Raw genomic sequence first — 21,209 nt, 5'->3', positions numbered from 1 at the left:
TCAAAGCAACTACTTGCGGAAGGCTTTATAATGGGAAATGATCAAGTATGACCATGGTAGAGGAATTCACTACTATTCCCGTTCATTAAATGCTGTAAATGGAGATAGGTAAATAGAGGACTATTCTTATAGAAGAGTTTCACTTAAAACCAAGTCAAGTGGGCTAAAAGCTTTCCGTATGCACAGACTTCCAGTTTATGAATAAAAATCCGTGAGCTAAGCATATTACACTGACTTTTTCTATATTTACATAAATCTCGCATCAATTCTTCAAGATGCCCTCGTGAATATACTATATATTTTTTGTATAATATTCAGATTGCCATGAAAACGTTCGCTTTGATCTGTTTCAGCGAAACTGCAAAAAATTGACAGAGCCAAAAGCGAGGCTTAAAGCAAGCAGCGAGAGATAAGTTAAGCCGGCTTAGACTGGTTTATTGGTTTGATTGCCGAAGAGCGCGAGCAAAAAATGGACAAACTCGATGAAGAGATAAACTGGGAGAGGTGGAGCTGACAGAGAGTGTGAGAGAGAGAGGGAGAGAGATAGAAAGATGGAAAAAGGAAAGCAGCGGACAGTCAGCTGAAGTTTGCTGTAATTAACAGTTGTTAAGCTTCAAGAAATTGTTTTACAAAAGGCTTATAAATATTATATTACACATACTTACCTCTCTATGTGTGTGTGTGTGTGTGTCGTAATAGGAAAAAAAAAAAACATATAGAATGGAAGAAGTCAAATAAATAAATGCTGCATATGCTAAAGCCAGTAAATAAAATCAAAATAAAAACTCATTTATCAGCACACACACAGACAGACACACACATACGCACACAGACAGACACTAGAGAATTGGCATCGATATGCGAAGTGGACAAATCTGTGTGTCGGCCAAGGGAAAAGGTCACAAAAGCAGGTTAAGCTGCTTTTTAAATAATACGCACAACACATTAATACACACACACACACACACACACACACACATCCACAGACAATCTCACAGGCACACACACACACATACATGCGCATGTATCATCGCCCAGCCGCTGGCACGTGCTGTCGCTGTCGCAGCCGAGCAACGACTGAGTCGCGACCGAGCCGCCGTCCTAGAGCCGAGCCCGCACCGAGCGCCAACGAAAGGCGGCACGAAGCGTGCGTCGCGGCACGACGAAGGCAGCGACAGTGCAGCGACAGCGCAACGAAGCCGAGCCGAGTGCCGACGCTGTTCGGCTGTTCGGCTGCGACGACTGCAATGACTTCGGCTGCTACTACTGCTGCTGCTGCTGCTGCTGCTGCTGTCTCTGTGCCAGTGCCTGCGTCTGTGTGTGCGTGCGTGCGTGTATGTGTGTGTCTGCCAGCAACATCGTAGCGTAATCCGTTCGCTTGGATTTTTTGAATTAGTTGCGTGTGGTAGCTTGTTGACAACAGAACCGGGCACCGGATGCGGATGCCAAAAAGAAAACTCTCTGAAACGAAACACGTGCGTGGCCAGACGAATCAGCAGCAACAGCAGCAGCGGCAGCAACAGCAGCAGCTGCAATCTAATGCAACTGCAACTGTAGTGTGATCTAGCTATAGTTGCTGTTGTCAGTGTCGCCGCAGCAGCAGCAATAATTTCTATTGAAATTGTGAATGTGGTGTAATCTAGCAGCAGCAGCAGCAATTGCAACTGCAACAGCAACAGCAACAGCAGCAGCAGCAATTGCAACTGCAACAGCAACAGCAGCAGCAGCAATATATGGTGTGATCTAACAATAATTCTTACAACAAGAGCAACAGCAGCATTAACGATTTATTTTGCCCAATGTGATCGAGCAATAGTTGCTATTGTGAATGTAGTGTGATCTAGCAATAATTGCTGTTGTGCCTGCAATGCTTGCTGCTCTGATTGCAGCAGCATTAGTGCACTTGCAGGCTGAGTCAACAACAACAGTTGCTGCTGTGCTGGCAACTGCAAGCAGAGCATGGACAAATGTTGTGCCTCATTGTTGACTGAGCTGACAGCAATAGTTGCTACTGTTGCAGTTGCTGTTGCTGTTCTGCTTAACACCTGCTTAGACTTATTTAAATATTTTGTTTGTTTGTTTGCTGTGCCACGTGGCACGTGTGTGTGTGTGTGTGTGTGTGTGCGTGTTTGTTTGACTGTTTTTTGCCAGCTGATTGGGCACTTTGTGGTGGCTGCTGCTGCTGCTGCTGATGTTGCCACTGCTGCTGCTGGTTGCGGCGGCAACAGTTGCTGCTGCACTGCGGCATCATTGTTTTTTTTTTTTGCGGTTGCCGTCGGGCTCAACGTTTAGCTAGTTTTGCGGTGCGCTTTTGCTGCGGTTGCCGGAGCTCAAACGACAACAACAACAACAACATCGACATCAACAACAACAACAACATCGAAGTGCAATCAAATAAACATCAAATTATTAAACACAAGAATTTTTTTCTGTTTTTGTTTCATGCTTTTCACAGCAATTAGCAGCAGCAGCAGCAGCAGCAGCAGCAGCAGCGAGCAACTAATTGCAACTAATTAAAAGTTTCTGATATATAAATACATATGTATATGCGAATGAAAATGGCAATGTTAATGCAAGTGTAAGCAAAACGAAGAAGTCGAAGAAGAGAAGGCGAAAAGAAAGCAAGATAGAAAGAAAGAAATAGTGTTTGTTGGTCAGTGTAAAAGTCGAGAGTGCTGCAACAACCAGTTGCAGCTGGAGCCAGACCGATGCATGTGGCGCACAGGTAAGTGCCGCGCAATGCCGCTTAACAACATGACCCAAGTGGCCAGCAAGTGGCATGCAACACTGCCAGCTCAAGGGCCGCATCCAAGTTGCCCCACTTCAAGCTAAAAAAAAAAAAATAAGTAAATAAATAAAATATATAGAAATAAGATAGAAGTTCCGCTCTCTAGCTCAATTCTCGACTCGACTCGAGTCGACTCGAGTCGACTCGACTGGAGGCAGAGACTGCTTCAAGTCCAGCCGTGAGTGCTCTCCCTGTCTACCCCCTCTCCCTCTCTCTCTCTCTCTCTCCTTCTGTCTATTTGGTTACAAAAATGATTTTCATATTCAGTTGACAACAAAAATTTGGTTACTTTTTCAATCGAAATACAAATATTGCGTATACGACCCAGATTCGAGTCGAGAGACTTGGATTGGGCTTTATTGGTGCCGAGCTTTGCTCTTTGATTTTGTCGGCCAGGCTAATGCATATGCTAGCTGTCTCTGATTTATTATTTGTTAAGTTTGATTTATTGCAAATATTTAACTGCATGAATTTGGTTTAGGCATTGATTTGCCACTCCACAAGATCCGGAGAATATTTTGTGGCCGAATTCAAGTTTATTTACGACTTGCAAAATTTAATATTGCGTATACGTAGATTAGTTATAGTGTATACATATAATATATTTTGTTCGAAAGTTTATATTATATGATATTTTTATATTTATTAAAATACGTTTTTTTTTTTTAATGTATTTTAATTAATATAAATTAAATAAAGAAATGGAGGAATATAAAAAATGATTATTATATTATATTTAGCTCCTTTCTACTGGGCAAATTGTCTGTAAAATTCAGGCACTTGTGAGAGGTTATACACGATATTAAATATTCTGAAATTATGTTAAAGTGATTGAAGAGAACATAAAATGTTACGTATTTTATATATGCACATACATATATGATGAATTTAGTATTGCTTTAATAGGTAATAATGATTAAACTCGGTATTTATTAGCGACGTATACGCAATATTTTGACTTTTATTCAATAATCATCAGTTGACACTTTTAATATGATTAATTTGCATTCTAATTAAGTCTTTTTTTTTTTTTTTTTTGCATGGCAAATTATTGATAGAAAATGTTTAAAATTTTATATATATGGCTAGAAAATGTTTAAATTTAAATTAAATTTTATTGCCAACATTTTCACGAATCTGCTGTGCTTTTTGAATTGAGTTGTCTTCTTCTACTCTCTATTAAATTCTAGTTAAGTACCGTTAACATTAGAGTCAAGTTAGTTAACTACAATGCCATCTCCTCCATTTCCTATTGGTCAACTAGAAGCGAAAATCGAATCAACAGCCGCCAGTTGCTAAGCCCGAGATTTGTGAGTCATTTATTCTATTTGCTTTCTAAACATACAAATTTGTGCTGTCTTAGCTATTTACACATTCATAAAAAATATATTACGTATACGTAATTTCTCAGAGAAACTTTCTTTAAGATATGTGTGACAATATATTTAAATTGCCTTGCAATTGCACCTAGTGGTTATGCTTTGAGGTGCTACTCAACGCTGACTCAACAATAATTATGACAATAAATAAGAAATACTAAGTATACGTAATATAAATAATATTGCTGCCTGACATAAACTTTTGTCAATTTAATAAATTTTAGTTTCAAAATTGAATTTTACTTTTAATTATATTCAAATTCTCATATATCTAAAACGCTTCTTGAACCTGGAGCGTCTGCCTTAGTGAGTACATATTACGTATACGCCCCAGAAAAATATTTGCCTAAATAAAATTTACTTTAAGCCATGCCGAACTTTCGGCAATGACATTTTAAATTTTACTTGATTTTATTTTTGAATATGAGAAACTTAATATTCATTTTTGATGCTTGGCCTTGCAAGGCTTTCTAAACTTAAACCAATGCAAATGCTTTTAAGTTTTTTTTTTTTTTTTTTTTTTTTTTTTCTTTTGTAAAGTTTTGCCATTTGCTGCAGTTGAATAGAGTGAAAAAATAATAAAAAAAGAAGAAACTTTTTCGACTCCAGCTAAGCTATACATGTTCAATGGTATCAATAAATGATTGATATGATGTGTAATATATTTATGTTCATATATTACTTCGACATTTTCCTTTTATTCTCATTGTATTTAACATATTTTATTCTGAGTGCAATGCAGCCTAAGCCCGGCTCTATGCCCAATACTTCTCCGACTCCTACGTGCTCGCATTAAATTTGAGATTTTGGGGCTAAAGAGAATTGTGCAGGTCTTGAAAACTGAGACAGACGGAGGGACGGATATGCAGAGGAATAAATGGACGATAGAATGTGCTGACTATGAAAGAGTCGGTGCTGTAGAGCAGGAGGATGTACTGTTAAATAGTCAGCTAAACCAACTATGGAACCCTTGGAGGATCAGAGGAAGAGACGGTTGGATAAGCAAATTGAAGAATGAGGATGACGAGCAGACGGACGGACTGATTACCTTGATAAGGCCAATAGGCACTATTCCTTCAATGTCAGTTAAATCAGTGTTGCATAATTGCAAGTTTTTGATAAACTCTGAGCTTTGAATTTTTGTCGAATTTCAGTTTTGGTGCAGAATTTACACTTTTTTGGGCTATGCTGAACAGTTAACCCAATCGCCTTTGCTTATGGGTTTGCTTTATTTATAATCAATTCATTTGTCCTCGTTAGATTCCAACTTTGATTCAATGGCCAATTGCGACAGCTCGTTTTGCTTGCCGAGCAGCAGCAGTGAGTCAGCCCCGCCCTTCTTCAGTGGGCACTTGAGTTGCAGTTGTTGTTGTTGTTGTTGCTGCTGCAGCTGCTGCTGCTGCTGCTGCTCTTGGTGCTGCTGCTCGAGCTCTTGATCATCGTCCTCGCTGCACATGAGCAGAGCGTAGTTGTGCTGCACGTCGGCATAGCTACTGGCGTTCTCCTCCTCCTGCTCCTCCTGCTCAGCGTCGGCCTCATCCTGCTCACTCTCGACATCTGAATCGTGATCGCAGCAGAGTATCTCGTGTGCGAGCAGCGCCACAGACTCATGGCTGGAGTCCTCCTGCTCGCTCTCCATGTCCGAGTCGCCATCGAGGCGGCTGTACTCGTATTCCACTAGCTGCTGCTCCAGTTCCTCCTCCTCCAGTTCCATCAGATCCAGCTGCTCGGCGCTGGACAAGTTAGGACAGATATCCGAATCGCTAAATACTACAGAGAAAGAGAGAATGAGTGAGAGAATGAGTGAGAGAGAGAGAGAGAGAGAGAGAGTATATGAGAGACGAGCTCAGCTGTGATCTGCTCTGAGATGTGACGCACTTTCGCTGAAATCGCTTTCGCTGCTCTCCTCATTGCTGTCAGTTTGCTCCAGTTGCTCCGATTCCGGCTCTGCCTCCGCCAGTAGATTTTCGTCATCCTCGTCAGTTTGCATAGCCGGCGATGGCAATAGCGCCGGCTTCGCCTTGTCCCCAGACATCGTTCGATTTGTGAATTGTGTGTTTGTTGTTCGATCGAGTCTCAGGCCCTACGAAACTTGAAATGTTTCTCTATGCATCCTATGTGCGTCACGTTTCACGTTTCACGCTTCGCATTGCCCCTACCCATATTTCTCATATTTTCCTCATTTCCTCCATTTCCCCAGGCGAATTAAATTTTATAGCAACTGCATTCGCATTCGCATTCGCATTCGAAGAGTCAGTCTCAGTCCCTGTCTCAGTCTCTGTCTCAGTCTGAGTCTCAGTCGCATTCGCATTCGCTTTATTCGCTTTATTCGCATTGCGCCTTTAAGAGGCGTCACCAGACGTTGGCCAAAACATGCCAATTGGCAGCTAGCACGACCGACAGACCACAGCACAGCAACAACAGTAGCTGCACGCCACGCCCCCACCCCTCCTCCTGCACTACTCACTGCACCTTTTCGTGCACACACACACACACACACACACACACACACACACACACACACGCAGAGTCGCACACCCAGCAGGCAGAGCTACATTTGGTGTAACGAGTAAATTTCTTTAGCTCTACGAAATGCAACAAATAAAACAAGTTTTATTCGAGCAGCAGAAATATCGAAATACCCTGTAACTAAGATTGCAGAAATATGTGTGTGACCTGTATATGTAGTACATTCCTCATACAATATGTACGAATTGTATATACCCTATACGCCTATACTCTCTCATAAACTTGCCAGACTTCTATATACCTCGTAATAAATTTGATAGCTGTAAAATATACAAAATATACTAATAGTCCCTGACCAACATATGCTCACAACAAAACTCTTAAAGATGGCTTTTAGCATAATGTTATCACGCTTGAGCATACCCTGTAAAAATTTTCAAAGAAACTGAATTACATTTCTAAATTATTTGACCCTGAATTACCCTAGCAAAAGCATTCGCAACGATTGCACGCACACTTTTACACACAAATACCCTGTAAAGTGCATAATACCCTATAACAAGCTATAAGCTCATTGAAATGAACAAGTACACCAGCGAGAAGGCACCATACCCTGTAGCCATGCCTGTAGGCAGCGGCACTGCTACTTTCAGAAATACAGGGTATCTGCAGCTATCAACAATAAATAGAAACTACAAATTGTTAACGTCTCTTCTTATATCATTATTTTTTTTTAGTTTCCCTTGCGTCTGCGCTGCTCATTCGACTGCGGCATTTTACAGGGTATACTAGCTAGGGTCTGCCGCATCAAGCATTCGACTGCAGCTACCGCTTATCATGGAGCACTGCGTCCACTACTTATCATTCTCATCTGGTCGACTTCTGACCCCGGGGCCGTGTTGCAGCTGCCCCTCTCTCGCACACTCTCTCTTGCTCTTGCTCTCTCGCTGTCTCGCTCATTCTGTTTGTTGCAACAGAATTTCATTTTCGGCCCGTTTAGCATTTGGCATTTTGGCATTCTTTATGCTGTCGCAATCCTTCCGCTTTTGCTTCCAGCTAACAGCTTCTGCTGCTTCTTTTCCTTTTGGTTGGTTTTTCGGTTGCAGTTGGGTTTTGCCATTGTCACCCACACACACACACGCACACATGAATACACACACGTTGTAATAAACCGTATTTCACTTTGGGCTGCAATCTCTCTCTCCCTCTCTCTCTCTCTCTGTTTCTCTTCATTTATGCCTCTATTTCTCGCTCGCTCTCGGTCTCTTCTGCTCTCCCCCCTCTCTCACTCTCTCTCACTCTCTCTCTCTCTCTCTCTTTCTCTCTAATTACACACCAAATTTACTACAAACGAGCAATAAAAATCATTCAAGCAAAATCTCTGCGCTAACCACGTAACCAGACCCCATTTCCACTTATAGCCAGCTCTCGGCTCTTCCTCACGTCTCCTGCTCCCACATTCTTTACCCCTTTTTTCGCTCACTTGGCATGCAAATGCTTTTTTTCTCACGCACACACACACACACACACACGAAAAACATTAACAACAATGACAATAAATGAAGAACATTAACGCTAAGCGTTTCTCTCAGCTCGCTTCTCTGCCTCCCTACCTCGCTCCCTCCCTGTCTCCTTCTCTTCCCGTCTCGCTCACACACCCATCTGTCTGTGTGTGCTGGCAAAAATTGTAGCTCAGCCTTTAATCAAGTGCCACGCCCACAGGCGAGCAGCCCTCGCTGTCTCGCTGTGGGCGTTCGCCATTCAATGAAATAATATTTAAACAATTAAACACTTTGTACACTGAGCGAAAACGGGGCTGTAAAATGTGACTGGGCGAAGCACGAGCCATAGCCATCAAGTGTCGCCCTAAGTAGCCCCAAGTAGTTCCCATGCTAATGAGGCAGACAGAGAGGGAGAGAGAGATGGATGAACTTCTCCCACTCTTTAGCCATATCAATTCATTTTAATTAAGGCTAAGCCAGTGGCTTGTTTGTCTCAGTGTATCTCTGGCATACTTGTGCCTAAGCTGCATGCCAACATCAAGAATGCCAGGAGATGCCAGTGCGATTAGCTAACAATGGAAACGAAGGAAGTTGCAGAGCGGAACTGAGAAGTGAGATGTGAAGGGCTCTTGAAGACATTCCACGTATTCCTCTTAAAAAAGATATACCTATTTATATATATGATGTGAGGTAAATGAGCATCTGAATACGTAGGAAAGATTTATGAAGGATCACAAGTGTAGAAGCAAGAGAAAGATGAGCCGGAAGGAGGGTGAAGCAGAAGGTGAGTGGGAGAGAAATCAGCAGCTAATAAGGGGAATAGACGAAACTGAATGGAGAGATGGAGTGAAGAGAGGGAAAATGATAAGTGAGAACGAGAAAAGATCGGAAATATAGAGAGAGAGAAACAGAGAGGGGAAGCAAAAGACAGAGAGGAGCAGAGAGTGACAGAGAGGGGGAAAGAGACCGAAAAGAGGAGAGATGAAAGGGAAAATTAGAAATGGATCGGGTTTTTTGCTAAGAAAGAGCGAGAGATTGAGAGAAAGAGAGAGAGAGAGAAACGGATAAAGATGAAAGGAAGGAATAGCGAGGGAGAAAGTGAGAACATTTGAGAGAGAATGGAGATGAAGAAGATGATAGATCGAGAGAGAGAGAGATAAAGATGCATATAGATAAGGAGATATGGTGGGAAGTGTACATATGTACACGATATATAAAGAGAGAGAGAGAGAGAGAGAGAGAGAGAGGAGGAGAGAGAGAGAGAGAGGAGGGAGAGAGAGAGAGAGGAGGAGAGAGAGAGAGAGGAGGAGAGAGAGAGAGAGAGGAGAGAGAGAGAGAGAGAGAGGAGGAGAGAGAGATAGTGAGAGAAGAATTGAGCTAGTGATACGTAGAAAACAGAGGTATAAAGATCAAAATAGACTGAAAGAACGATAAGGAATATAGAAGATGAAAATATATAAATAGAGAGATAAAGTAATACTCATACATATACAGTGTTTAACATTGAAATTCATTTTGTTTTCATATACAGATAAAGGGAGATTACATTTATCATAGGAGCCTGCCATCAGTCCACTTTCACATATTTCTAGCCTCACTTCACAGCAATGAGCGAACCATTTTAAAATATTTATACATCAAATCAACTATCCTTTTGTGTAACTGCATATTCGCACATAGCTCACTTTAAATAGCTCTACAGCTCTCCCACTTCTACTCTCTCTCTCTCTCTCTCTCTCTCTCTCTCTCTCTCTCTCCTCTGCCTGCCCACAGGCACACACATTGCAAAATATTTAATTTGAGTTTCTAGCTGCGGTCCGGCATTTGGTTTTTCCATTCGCTGCCACAAGAACTCCCTAATAAATATATGAGCATTATTATGAAGCCATTTCCGCCACTTCCTAACAGCCCACATTAACTGCCCTCCCACTTCCTGTCCCGCTCTCTCGCTGTCTCGCTCCCGCTCTGCAGCTAGCTAGCTTCCCTTTGTCCCTTCGTGCCACGTAAAAATGTAAAAATATCATTATAATGAATTTGTTTAGCTGGGGCAAAAGTCAATGTTGTGCACGTCGCAGCCCTTTGCTCTATCTCCGACTCCAACTCCAACTCCGAGTCTGACTGCGACTGTATTATTTGATGTTTTACTGTCTATCCTTTGCCACAGTCGCCCCCCCTCGCTCGCCACCATCCGCTTTTCATTTCGTCTGTCTGCCGCGCTTCAAGCTGCGGAGTTCACTTCACTTAAACTGCCGCTGCGAGTGGCGCAAATTTTACGCGACATAATCGTAATATGATTATCGTGCCACATAATCTCCCACTTGCAGTGCCCCCCACCCACACACACACACACCCACACACACGCACATAGAGAGACGGAGTCGCTTCGCATCTAATGCCTGTTGCCTGCCTTAACCCGACTCTCTCTCCCTCTCTCTCTCTCTTGCTGCGTCTGTGTGGGTATGTGTTAAATAATTTCCTTCCGTTTCCGCCGCTTGACAGTTGACAAGCAGCCGTCCTGCCGCCACCCTCCTCCTGCTTCCTGTTCATATATCCGTTTCCGCTAGAGCCAAATGACACCGCAGAAAATGTGTTCCCCAAATCTCATATCATCATTTACGCAGTCATTTTTAGGCAGCTGCCCAGGCGAGACTCGACCTCCCTCCCCTCCACTCACCCCACCCTCTCGCCCACTCACTGTCGCCCTATTCAAAGTCAGCTCGTGCCATGCCCCCGCCAGCGCCGCCGCCGCCGCCTCCTGTCTGCCCTGCCCTGCCACTTCGGTTCGCAATTGACATCATAAACAAAGCTTCCACAGCTTGCAACTCATGCGAGTCACACAACTTGCAACAACAACAACAGCAACAAGAGCAAGAGCAACACGACAGCGCGTGTGGCACGTAGCCTCTGCCCGTCCATGGCTGTTTGCTCTCAGCCACGCCCCCACTTGCCCGCTCGCCCGTTCGCCGGCTCCGGCTGCCCTTTTTGCTTTCTGCTCGGCGAGTGTCCTTATTTTAATCTCGACACAAGTTAACGGCATTGTTGGCAGCGCCGTGAGCTCTGCTTTCTGCACATCAACATATAATGTACTGTCCCCCCCCCCACCGCCCCCTCCTTCCGGAACCACCGCCTCCTGCCCCTAGTCCGTGGCCTCTCGCCCAACCACAAGCCACATCGCCCCCTCTTCATCTGCTGCTGCTGCTGCTGCTGCTGCTTCAGTTTACAGTCTCCCTCAGTCCCTCTCTCTCTCTCTCCCTCTGACACTCTCTATTTCTCTCTTCATTCATCTAACATCTACGTCTCTATTGCAGATTTCAACTGCTGCGCCCCCTTCCTCCCCACGCCTCTGCCGTTCGCCTCTTCATCATTAGCAGTTAGCAGTTAGCAGTCGTTCAGTCGCAGTCGCAGTCGCAGTCGCTGTCACAGGCTCAGCCTCAGTCTCAGTCGCTGTCGTCTGTCAGTTCAGCGTTCATAATGTTATGATGGCTAAAAGCTAATTGCGTTTGTCTGTCTCTCGCTCAGCGTGCTCACTCTCTGCCTGACTCTGGCTGTCTGTGTGTGCGAGTGTGTGTGTGTGTGTCTGTGCGTCTGTCGCGTATCATTGTCAGTGGGCGGGGAGGCGTGGCTGGGCGCATTAAGTGTCACTGAGTGCGTGATCCTTGTAAGCCGTCTAGTTACACATGTTTTTATAGCCTCTTTGCTGTTGTTGTTGTTGTTGTTGTTGTTCTTATGACTGTTGTTGCTGTTTCTGCTTCATCTTCTTCTTCTGCTTCTTTTACAACATCATAATTTCTTTGTTTTTGGTTTTGTTTGTTTGTTTGTTTATTTTTTGCCAACGTCATCGCTTCCGCTTCCCTCCCCCTCCCCCCCGTAGCGCCCACTGAATTCACCTTGAAACATTTTGCTTTTGGTTTTTCGTATTGAAATTTGATTTTTCGTGCTTGCAAATCGAATTTAATACAAAGTTAGACTAAATCCAGGGGAATTCTTATATATGTATATAGTGTCTATACTGCGGTATATATGTTTGTATACTATATAATTGATAGATGGATTGCTATACATTGTTTATTTTTCTCTTCTCTTTTCTGCTGTAACGAAGGGAAAACTGTTTGAATTCTGAACATAAATTCATCTCCGAGTGTCGAATGTCACAAAAGTTAGCACAGCTCTGTGTAAGCTGAGACCAGTTGATGATATCAAATTCATTAAGTCTTTAGCCATGCAATGGATTCAAAACTCTGGTGTCTGGTCCAGAAACGATTCCATTGAAATTGACAGTTTCCAATAGTCGTAGGTATATTTATAGAGCAGATGCACAAAAGGTGTAAATCAGAGAGGCGAAAAATGGGACAGAGAGTGACGGGTAATGAATAACAAAAGAGACAACAAATGAAGGAGAAGAGCGAGGCTGAAAGAGAGAAGACCGAGAGATGGATAGAGAAATACACAGAGAATCAGTTGCTCCAAAGCAAACAAATTCTTGGCAGCTGTTGCCTAAATACTCAGCTTAAAACAATTCAAACCAATTTATATATATATTTCATGTAAAACTGAAAAGCTTCAGCAAAGTATGCTACACTTGTGTTACGTGATAGCTCTTGAGTTTTATTTGAAATTGTGGACAGAAATGGTTTTCCGATTTCCATGCGCCACACATATGCAGCACGCATAAATGTCGCTCGATACATGCACACACACACACACACACACACACATGCCCACACATACATTAACTCAAATTGTATATTTCTGTAGGTTCATTGCTACCTTTTTGGCCAGAAACTTTTCAGTTTTGCCACAAATCGCAATTTGTTGGCAAACTAAGTTTCGGCTGGCTGACTGAACTTTTGGCAACATGTTTGCGATGTTATCCAGGTGTTATCCTGCTTATCTCCAATCAGCTAATATAAGTCCTCGTGCGAAGTTCCCCACCTGTTGTCGTCACCCTTATCAATGACAAATCACCAACTGAGCGACTCAACTAGACGCCGACCTGACAGCGAGAAGTATCATCATTAAGCAGCAAACAAGCTGTCCTCCGCCTACTTCTCCTCCTCTTGCTCCAGCTCCTGCTCCTCTTAACAACAACATTTATCAATATCAGCCAGAACAAGAAAGCAACAACAACAGCAGCAGAAGCATCAGCAACTACTTAGCCGAACAAACAACAAGGCTAGGCCAAGTGCGTGGCGTGTGTGTGATCGAAGTGGTAATACCCTGTAGGGGAATCGAGCGTATTTGCGCAGTTAATTAGCCAGCAATCAATAGTCAATCGATTGTGCGGTCATTCAGTCAATCAACAAGCTAATAAGAAAATCTATCAATCAATTATAATTAACTTTGTCTGTCAATCAATCAGTCATGGATCATTTTGCAATCAATCAATTATAAGGTCTTCGACTGTTGAGCAATCAATAGTCCAATACGTCACTCAACTGGTTAATCATTCAATCATCAACATGGTCAGTTCAGTGCCAACTTCAGTCAATCAATCAATCTATGTATTCGTACCTCCATCAGTTAGCTAAGCGAACAAAATATTGCTATTTGCATGAAAAGCTGTAAATTAGTTAAATAGCTATCAATCAGCCATTCAATCAGGCAATATGGAATTCATAAACATTGATTAAAATACATAAGACTGCATGCAAAAGTCATGCTTATCCTTATGCGGTTACAGGGTATTTTGAAGAAGCGATAAAACTGGCGAAGGCGTCGAAAACTTTGGCAAATTAAATCGCAGCATTTTTGCTGCTTGTCTATAAGAGACGCCCAACAACAACAGTCACATGAGACACACACATACATACCCGCACACACACACACACACACACACACACACACAGATTTAAGTGCTGTTTGGCTTTTGGTTTTTAGGTCTAACAATCTCTGAGCCACTCGACCGCTTGGCTCTCTACAACCGATGCCGCAGCCAAAAAAAACCCACCCCGCTCCTGGTCTGGGTCTTTGCCCATCCCCCATGTGTGTGTGTTTAGCTTGTTGCCACAAAATCAAGGCAAATCGTATTAAATAACAGTTAATTACAAATACACACGACCTACGAGTCGAGCCGAAAACGCGGCGTCGACATGAAAGTTGGCCAAATAAATTTTGCTGCCAAGCAGCTGTAGCAGCTGCCACGCCTCCAGTGCCCAGCCGCCTCCTACCCCATTGATACAACTCTGAGTGTGTGTATGTGTGTGTCTGTGTGTTTGTGCTTATGAAAGTGTTTTTTTGGGCTTATCTCCTATTTGTATCTGTGTGGTTGGATTGCCTTGTGCTCTGTCTGCTGTTGATTTCTTGAGTTCTTGGCTTCTTTTTGCTGCTCATTTAGGGACGGACTGTGTGTGTGAGTGAGTGTATGCGGCTTGTTAAGTGCTTGGCGTCTGGCTAAATGGTAGAATTAATTAATGATATGCTCGATTGATTGATCATTGGCAAGCAATTGAATGGATGATTGAATTATGCGTTTGCCCTTCATTTCATCATTTCTCTTATTTGGCATATATGTACATATAGTATATATTACACACAAACACACACACACACACACGACTCCCTTCGTTCATCTGGGGAAAATCGCCAAATAAGCAACAAACATGGCAAAGCCCTTTGAACTTTGGCCAATAACTCAGGCCGGACAGATTTGGGACATGGCTTATAAAAAGCCATAAACACAATAACCAATGCCCCGGCCTCTTCCCTATCACTGTTTCTGTCCCTGTCCCTCTCCTACTACTTCACACCGAAAAGCCAATGAAACATCGCACACACGCACTCTCGCCATCCCCCTCTCTCCCTCACTCTCACGCAGTTCTTTTCATACGCAGCATATGCAAAGCAAAGCGATGGCAAGAAGCTGCCGTGCTTTATATGCCGTTATACCCACTTCACACAGCTTTAACTCGAGCCCCGCCACTCGCCGCTTGCTTTGGCTTCTCTTCTTTATTTTCTCCCATGGTTGACATGCGACACGCGGCAGCTTCTATTAAGCTACATATAACCCCATCAGTTACACTGCAAGAAATGAAAAGATGCATATTATGAGCTCAATATTTTCATTAATTTATTCATCGGAATTTTGCTTGTGTTTCATAATAATTTAATTTCGGAAAGTGCGTATTGATTAAAATTGTACTAGTTTAACCAATTCAATACATTTTCTCTCAGTGTAAAAGTGCTGTGCTGTGCGGCCAGAGCTAGACAAAGGCAGCTTAAAGGCGACTGCACGCACTTGGGAATTGCTGATGATGAGGCAACGACGACATGGAGAAACGAGTACAAGAACAACGATGATGTCGTTGTCGTTAAAGATGGAGATGAAGCTGGAACTGGTGTCGGTGCCGCTGCCGGTGCTGGCGCTGGTGTCGGCGCTGGTGATAGAGATGATGCCTGGCAATGGTGTTGAGGCTGGCGTTACGTTGACGTTGACAGCCACAAATTTGGCAAGCCAAGGCCAGACAGCGAGACGGACAGCTGGACGGACGGACGAGCGGACAGACAGCCGAACGAATGGATGGGAAGGACAAAGAGTGATAGACAGCGTCTAAGCCTTGATGTTGGGCAGAACGCTTGTATTGCCGGTGTCTGGGGCCAAGTGTAAATCTGTAGGCCAAAGTTTAACACATGTTTTATGTATTCGGTTTTATGGAACCGTCAACAGGCGGCTGCAGCACACGCACAGCCAAACACAAACACGCAAACACACACAGACAGACATACACACATGAACTCTTAAAGATTTTGACTTTGTCCTAAGTTGCGCATCATATTAACTTTGATAGAGCACAGACGAGTGAAAACTTTTGCCAAGATACAAGTATTACAAGCAAAAGCTCACGAGACTAGCATATTTACAGGCGTTCAGGTAATTGAAGGCTGCCAGCACTAGCTGGCATATTTGAGTTGACTTGCCTTTTTGATTAACAACGCATCGCATGGCCGACTGACCAGATGAAATTTCACCTCAGCTCTTATCCCGAATATATATCAATATTGCTTAAAGCTCTTGTTGTTTGCTATTGGTTGCTTTTGTTAACAGCACATTCATAATTTGATTGCTGAGTGGGTGAGAGAGAGAGAGAGAGAGGGGGGTCTGAGAGGGGTCTTGAGTTTCGTTCTGTCACTTAACGTTGAGTAAGCCAATGCTTGTATGCACACTATTCAGCTTAACTGTATATGTAGACGGCCATCTTTAAAGGGGCTCAGCTGAATACGTGAGAGAGACAGGGCGGGAGAGAGCTGCATGTGTAGAGTTTTGATCTGCTGTCATGCATATCATGCCATCTCACTTACTCAACTGTCGATCCAATAGGATTGAATGACAGAAGAGCTGTCTTTAATATACTTCAAATGCAGACGAACATCTTCGATATGCATATTACAGAGCAACACAACACCTGCCTAGTTGTATGTTGGTTATCAATGCATGCCATAGGCCACTGACCAGGTGAATTCCGACTAGCATTCTTATCCCAATGCACATCGTCATTGCTCACAATTGTTCTGGTTGTCGTTCTCCTTGTTGTTGTTGTTCTTGTTGTTAACAAGGCTTTCATAATTTGATTAGCGACCCAGGCACAGGCATTTAACTGAAAAGATAAGCGGGCACACACACCCACAGAGAGAGACTGAGAGAAACGCACACAAATATACATACAGACATTGCAATACTGATAGCTGGCAAGTAGCCAAAATATTGTGAACTGCTGGTCCTTTGCTCGCCCACAAAGAGCAATTAAATGCATAGCTGGTCGTTGAACAGCTTCAACTGTGATCAACTGCAGCTGCAGCTGCTGATCATTAAAATGGCCAAGACCCAAGCGGCCAACGGGTCAGGCCACGTTAATGAAGTGTCGGCCACATTGCTGGCCGCTGTTGCCCGCTTTAAGAGAGCTTCAGCTCGTTTTTCAATTGCAACCACAAAACTTACTTACTTAATGTTCTCCCTCTTTCTCTCACCCTCTCTAATTTAAGCGGGACACAGCCTTCTGCATTGACTGATGGCCCAACTCTGCCTCTCCCGCCCTCTGTCCCAGTGTCTGTGTGTGCTTTGTGCTTTGTGCGGCTTTCTAAATTATCTTCATGGCAAGCGAACGCTAGTGGTCGGTCAAGCACTTGCCTCTGCCAGCTGCTGTTGCTATTGCTGCTGCTGCTGCTACTACTGCTGCAGGTGCTCCCTGCCAGCTCATATGTGCTGGAGCCCTTAGTTCGCTCGCCAGTTGGCAGCAATTGAATGTGGCCCCGGCGACTAACGACAAACGACACAAACGTCCAAATGTCCCAAGTCCAATCGTCCAATCGTCCGAGTGTATTCCGTGTCCCGTGTCCTGTGTCCTTTGTCCGTCGTGGGTCGTTTGTCGTTTTGGCCAACATCCTGACTCTGAGCTCTGGCTCTGGCGTAGCCCTGGCATGGCTCTGGCTCTGCGGTCGCCTTCTCTGTGTGCTGCGTGGCAAAAATAATTCTATTTGCTGGCTTCTTTGCTTATCTATTTAACGATATTTATTTAGCTCGTGAAACGGACATTAACTTATGAGCTCACATATCTTATAGATATTGCTTCCTTGCCTGATTATCATCGGCCGCAACGCATCTTACGTCACACAGAAAGTTGCCAAGCTTCAAGTGAAGGCAGCAGCTTCCTCCTCCACTCAATTGTCATATGGGTTAAGTTTGCTCAACTGCTTCCAAGTTCTTTACTCTGATTGCTGGCATTTGCTATTTGTGTCTAAATTGAATGCTGTCCAAGTTTAAACACTTTTCCGACTCTGGCTAAGGCAAATATACTTTTCATTAAATGTAAAATCACTTTATCCTCAAATATTAATTTAAGCCTTTAAATCCGACTATTGTCTACCAAAACTGTCAGCTGAGCTGCATTTCTGATTTTTGTTTTTTGCTCTTTTTCGTTAATTCGCCTGAGTTACGATTACACAAAGCATTTCAAAGTTGAGTCTAAACAAAAAATGATAATAAAGAGAAACATAAATTTCACAGCCTGGCAGCAGAAACTGTACAGCATGTGTGTCAGTATTTAATTACGACACAAAGGAAAATTTTTGTGAAAAATTGAATTTTCTGCTATTTGGAAATTATTGCTGCCTCCGTTGTTGATCATCAATCAGTAAGTCTGTCAACCAATCAAAGCAGACACTCGCAATGCGAGCAGAGTTTAAATGAGTTCGAGTGGGACAGCAGCAAACAGAGGCAAACATTTGCCTCTGATCAACTCTCCACTTTCCCAAGTATGCATAAATCTACAAATAAATGTGTGTACGTACTCAGTTACATGTTAGAGCGAGGTAGTCGCACAGCAAAGTGTGCAAAAATGTACACCTCACGCGCTCGAGCGAGACAGCAGCACAGCAAATTAGTTTTGTTCATTTGTATATGAATAACTGTGTGAAAAGTAAAGCAATTAAAATCGCTTTGTTGCACTCAATTATCTAACCCTTTCGCTCTAACGCACAAGCACACGTTCGCCACATAATTGTTGGTTATATAACCGAAATTGGAATATCTATCCACAATTTGTGATTGATAGAAGGCCATAATAGCATTGCATTGTGGAATGCTGAGCAATGTCTTTGCCATTAAATCTATTTACTAATTGGCTATAATGTTGGCTTAAACGATGACACGGCCAGCATAAATGATGGCTAGCCAACGGCAGGCGGTAGACAGGCATTGGCAAGAGGACAGAGAACAGAGAACAGAGGTCAGAGATGATTCTGCACTAGATATTGACCTGGACATGGGCAACGTCTGTTTCGTAAGCCGCTGTACAACTTCAACTGTGTTAATTCAATAAAATGTTGAATAAAATTGATTGATTAGCTGCGCATGCTGCCTTATTCTCTGCTCTGCTCTCTCTTGCTGCATCATTGGCGATTGCAGTGTCTGCCTTGCAGTAGGATGCTGGCTGCTGGCTGCTGGATGCTGTGCCACATATCGCATGGAGTAAGCAACTAGACTGAGCTGTTACTGTTGCTGTTCCGCTAAGCTGTTTCCTGGTGCCTGCTTTAGTTGCCACATTTGTGATTCCTTTTGCCATCGCTGCTGTTACTGCTGCTCGTGTCGTGCTGTAGCCGTTCTTCCTCTTCTTCTTCCATAGCAGCTGCTTACACAATTGTCTGTGCATTATTTGAGCTTTGTTATTTTGCTTTTATCCCTTTAGATCAGAACGTAATGCGATTGTGTGAGGTACGACAGGCGTCGAGCGTCGCGACCGTCGCGACCGTCGCGTCGTGTCGCGTCGCTTCACACACAGATTTTCGTGTGCTCATAGCTTCAGGTCCTGCAAAGGTTTTTCCCAATGCTGCCAAAATGTCACGCTGTGTGACAAAGATGGCCGCCAATGTACACCACATACCAGAATGAGCGCGTACGTTTTAAAGTTTACTTTCCTTCTCGTTCTTCCTTTTGCCACAGCTTTAAGCGATAGCAACTCAGACTTGCTATTCACTTAGTCATATGTAATTATTGTCAATGGGAGAAGTAAAACGGCACACTGCATATATGTATATATTGCCTCTTTTCACTCGCTCTACTAAGTGTCTGCAAAACTCTACACTCTCTAATCTCCAGTAAACGGCCATTGGGTATAACTGTCGTGCATACACATATATCTGTCTCTTTTGCGCTGCTTAGATCAGTTTTATACAATGCGTATAGCCTCGCTCTTCGTTCTGAAAGCTCCCTCTTCTCTCGCTCACTCTTAGCAACAGTGGCTTAATAGTCTACACTCTACTTAAATTTTCTTTCGCGTTCACACTAGCACACTTATCCTGAAGAACATGGCGGCTACTTAAAGTGTCAGCCGATCGATTCGCTGCACACGTCCAGTCCCGCTCCCACAGCCAGTTTGCTGCATTTGTGCTTTAATAATGCGTTCATTATCACTTACTCTCACTCACACTTACGCGTTGCGCCTGCAGCCATATTTGCTGGCTTTCCAATTATAATGTCACGGATTTATGCCTATGCATATTTATTGTGTCTGGCTGACACCAAACATGTTTCCCCTTTTCTCCGCATGTGGCATTGTGTGCGACATTTTGCTTAGGCCAAGTTACCCAGCATGTTCAATTAAAAGCCATACGTAGCCCAGCTCAGCTGGACATCAGGTGCTTGTTTGACTGTTTGTCTGTTTGTCATTTTGGCTGCTTGCATATTTGATTTGTGCATTTAAACATTTCAAACAGGCCCACCAACCCGCTTGCCATCAGCAGCAACGGCAGCAATAGCATCAGCAGCGACGCCTTATCGCAAATTCTCTTTAGAGCAATTTTAGTTATTATATTGCACTGGCTTTGTTGTTGCTGTTATTGCAAGCAGCTGCAAGCTGGCGTCCACCTTACATTACTTATTTATTATTGAGGATTAACAAGGAGCTATTTTGGACATGGCAGCAGGAGCTGACAGCTTGCCAGCCTGCCAGCCAACCAGCCAGCCAGAACCAAGTGCCCAGTCTCAAAGCCAACGCCAAAGCCAAAGCCAACGCCAAAGCCAAAGCCAACATCAACGTCAGCAGCAATGCGGCCTTTGCCATGACTTGCATTGCCTTGCCTTCTCATTCAGCTGCTGGAGTTTTCGGGGCAGTGGGGCTTAAGAGCTAAACACTGAGCTTGAGCACTGGCTTTGAACCGCAGCCAGGTGCCAGGTTCATGCCAACTGTCGATCTAACATTAACCCTCCTGTAGCTGTCTACAGCAACTCTAATCTGCGCATCAATTTTGCATGTTGTCTTTCTCTTCCTCATTCTCTCTCTCTCTCACTCTCCCTCAATCAATCTCTGCGTATGCTTTAAGTGTAGGCTTCTTTAGTGTTATGTATGTATAAATATAGATATAAATATGTATATATATGTAGCTGTGCCTATATTTATAGTAAGTCATAAGTTTTAAGTGTCGCATTGGAAAAGTGCAAATGAAACTCGCACAATTGTCATTTCGTTATCTTATGCTATCTCTCTCTCTCTCATTTTGTTGTTTCTTTTTGCAGCACGTGGAAGCAGCAGCAGCATAAATAAATATGATTAAGCTTAAGAATATATAAAAAGAAAGTTCAAA

At 43.4% G+C, this 21,209-nt stretch overlaps 1 protein-coding gene and 1 long non-coding RNA gene across 3 annotated transcripts; one reads left to right on the top strand and one right to left on the bottom strand.

Moving 5' to 3' along the window:
* The first annotated feature begins 1,394 nt into the window (after positions 1-1,394).
* LOC116804636 lies at positions 1,395-21,181 on the top strand. 2 transcript variants are annotated; one of them, XR_006357744.1, is made up of 4 exons: positions 1,395-1,475; positions 2,456-2,725; positions 3,979-4,098; positions 21,142-21,171. It is a non-coding gene; the product is annotated as an uncharacterized LOC116804636 (long non-coding RNA). The 2 variants fall into 2 exon arrangements; XR_004364639.2 differs by lacking the exon at positions 3,979-4,098 and having other exon boundaries at positions 21,142-21,181.
* Positions 5,352-6,276, bottom strand: LOC6585924 (putative uncharacterized protein DDB_G0274435). The gene is made up of 2 exons (XM_002011512.4): positions 6,046-6,276; positions 5,352-5,937 (listed from the first exon to the last, which is right to left on the bottom strand). The coding sequence occupies exons 1-2, from the start codon at positions 6,200-6,202 to the stop codon at positions 5,411-5,413; spliced, it is 684 nt and encodes a 227-aa protein (XP_002011548.1). The 5' UTR covers positions 6,203-6,276; the 3' UTR covers positions 5,352-5,410.
* Positions 21,182-21,209: the final 28 nt, after the last annotated feature.

Source organism: Drosophila mojavensis, unplaced genomic scaffold (genome assembly GCF_018153725.1).
Source record: "Drosophila mojavensis isolate 15081-1352.22 unplaced genomic scaffold, ASM1815372v1 contig_136, whole genome shotgun sequence".
Classification (NCBI taxonomy): Eukaryota; Metazoa; Arthropoda; class Insecta; order Diptera; family Drosophilidae; genus Drosophila; species Drosophila mojavensis.
This window is presented reverse-complemented; position numbering and strand designations above follow the sequence as displayed.

Excerpts from the sequence above, each read along its gene's own strand:
- LOC6585924 (XM_002011512.4), bottom strand. The coding sequence starts at position 6,202 with ATGTCTGGGGACAAGGCGAAGCCGGCGCTATTGCCATCGCCGGCTATG. Across the intron at positions 5,938-6,045 it reads CGAAAGCGATTTCAGCGAAA|TATTTAGCGATTCGGATATC; the intron begins GTGCGTCACATC and ends CTTTCTCTGTAG.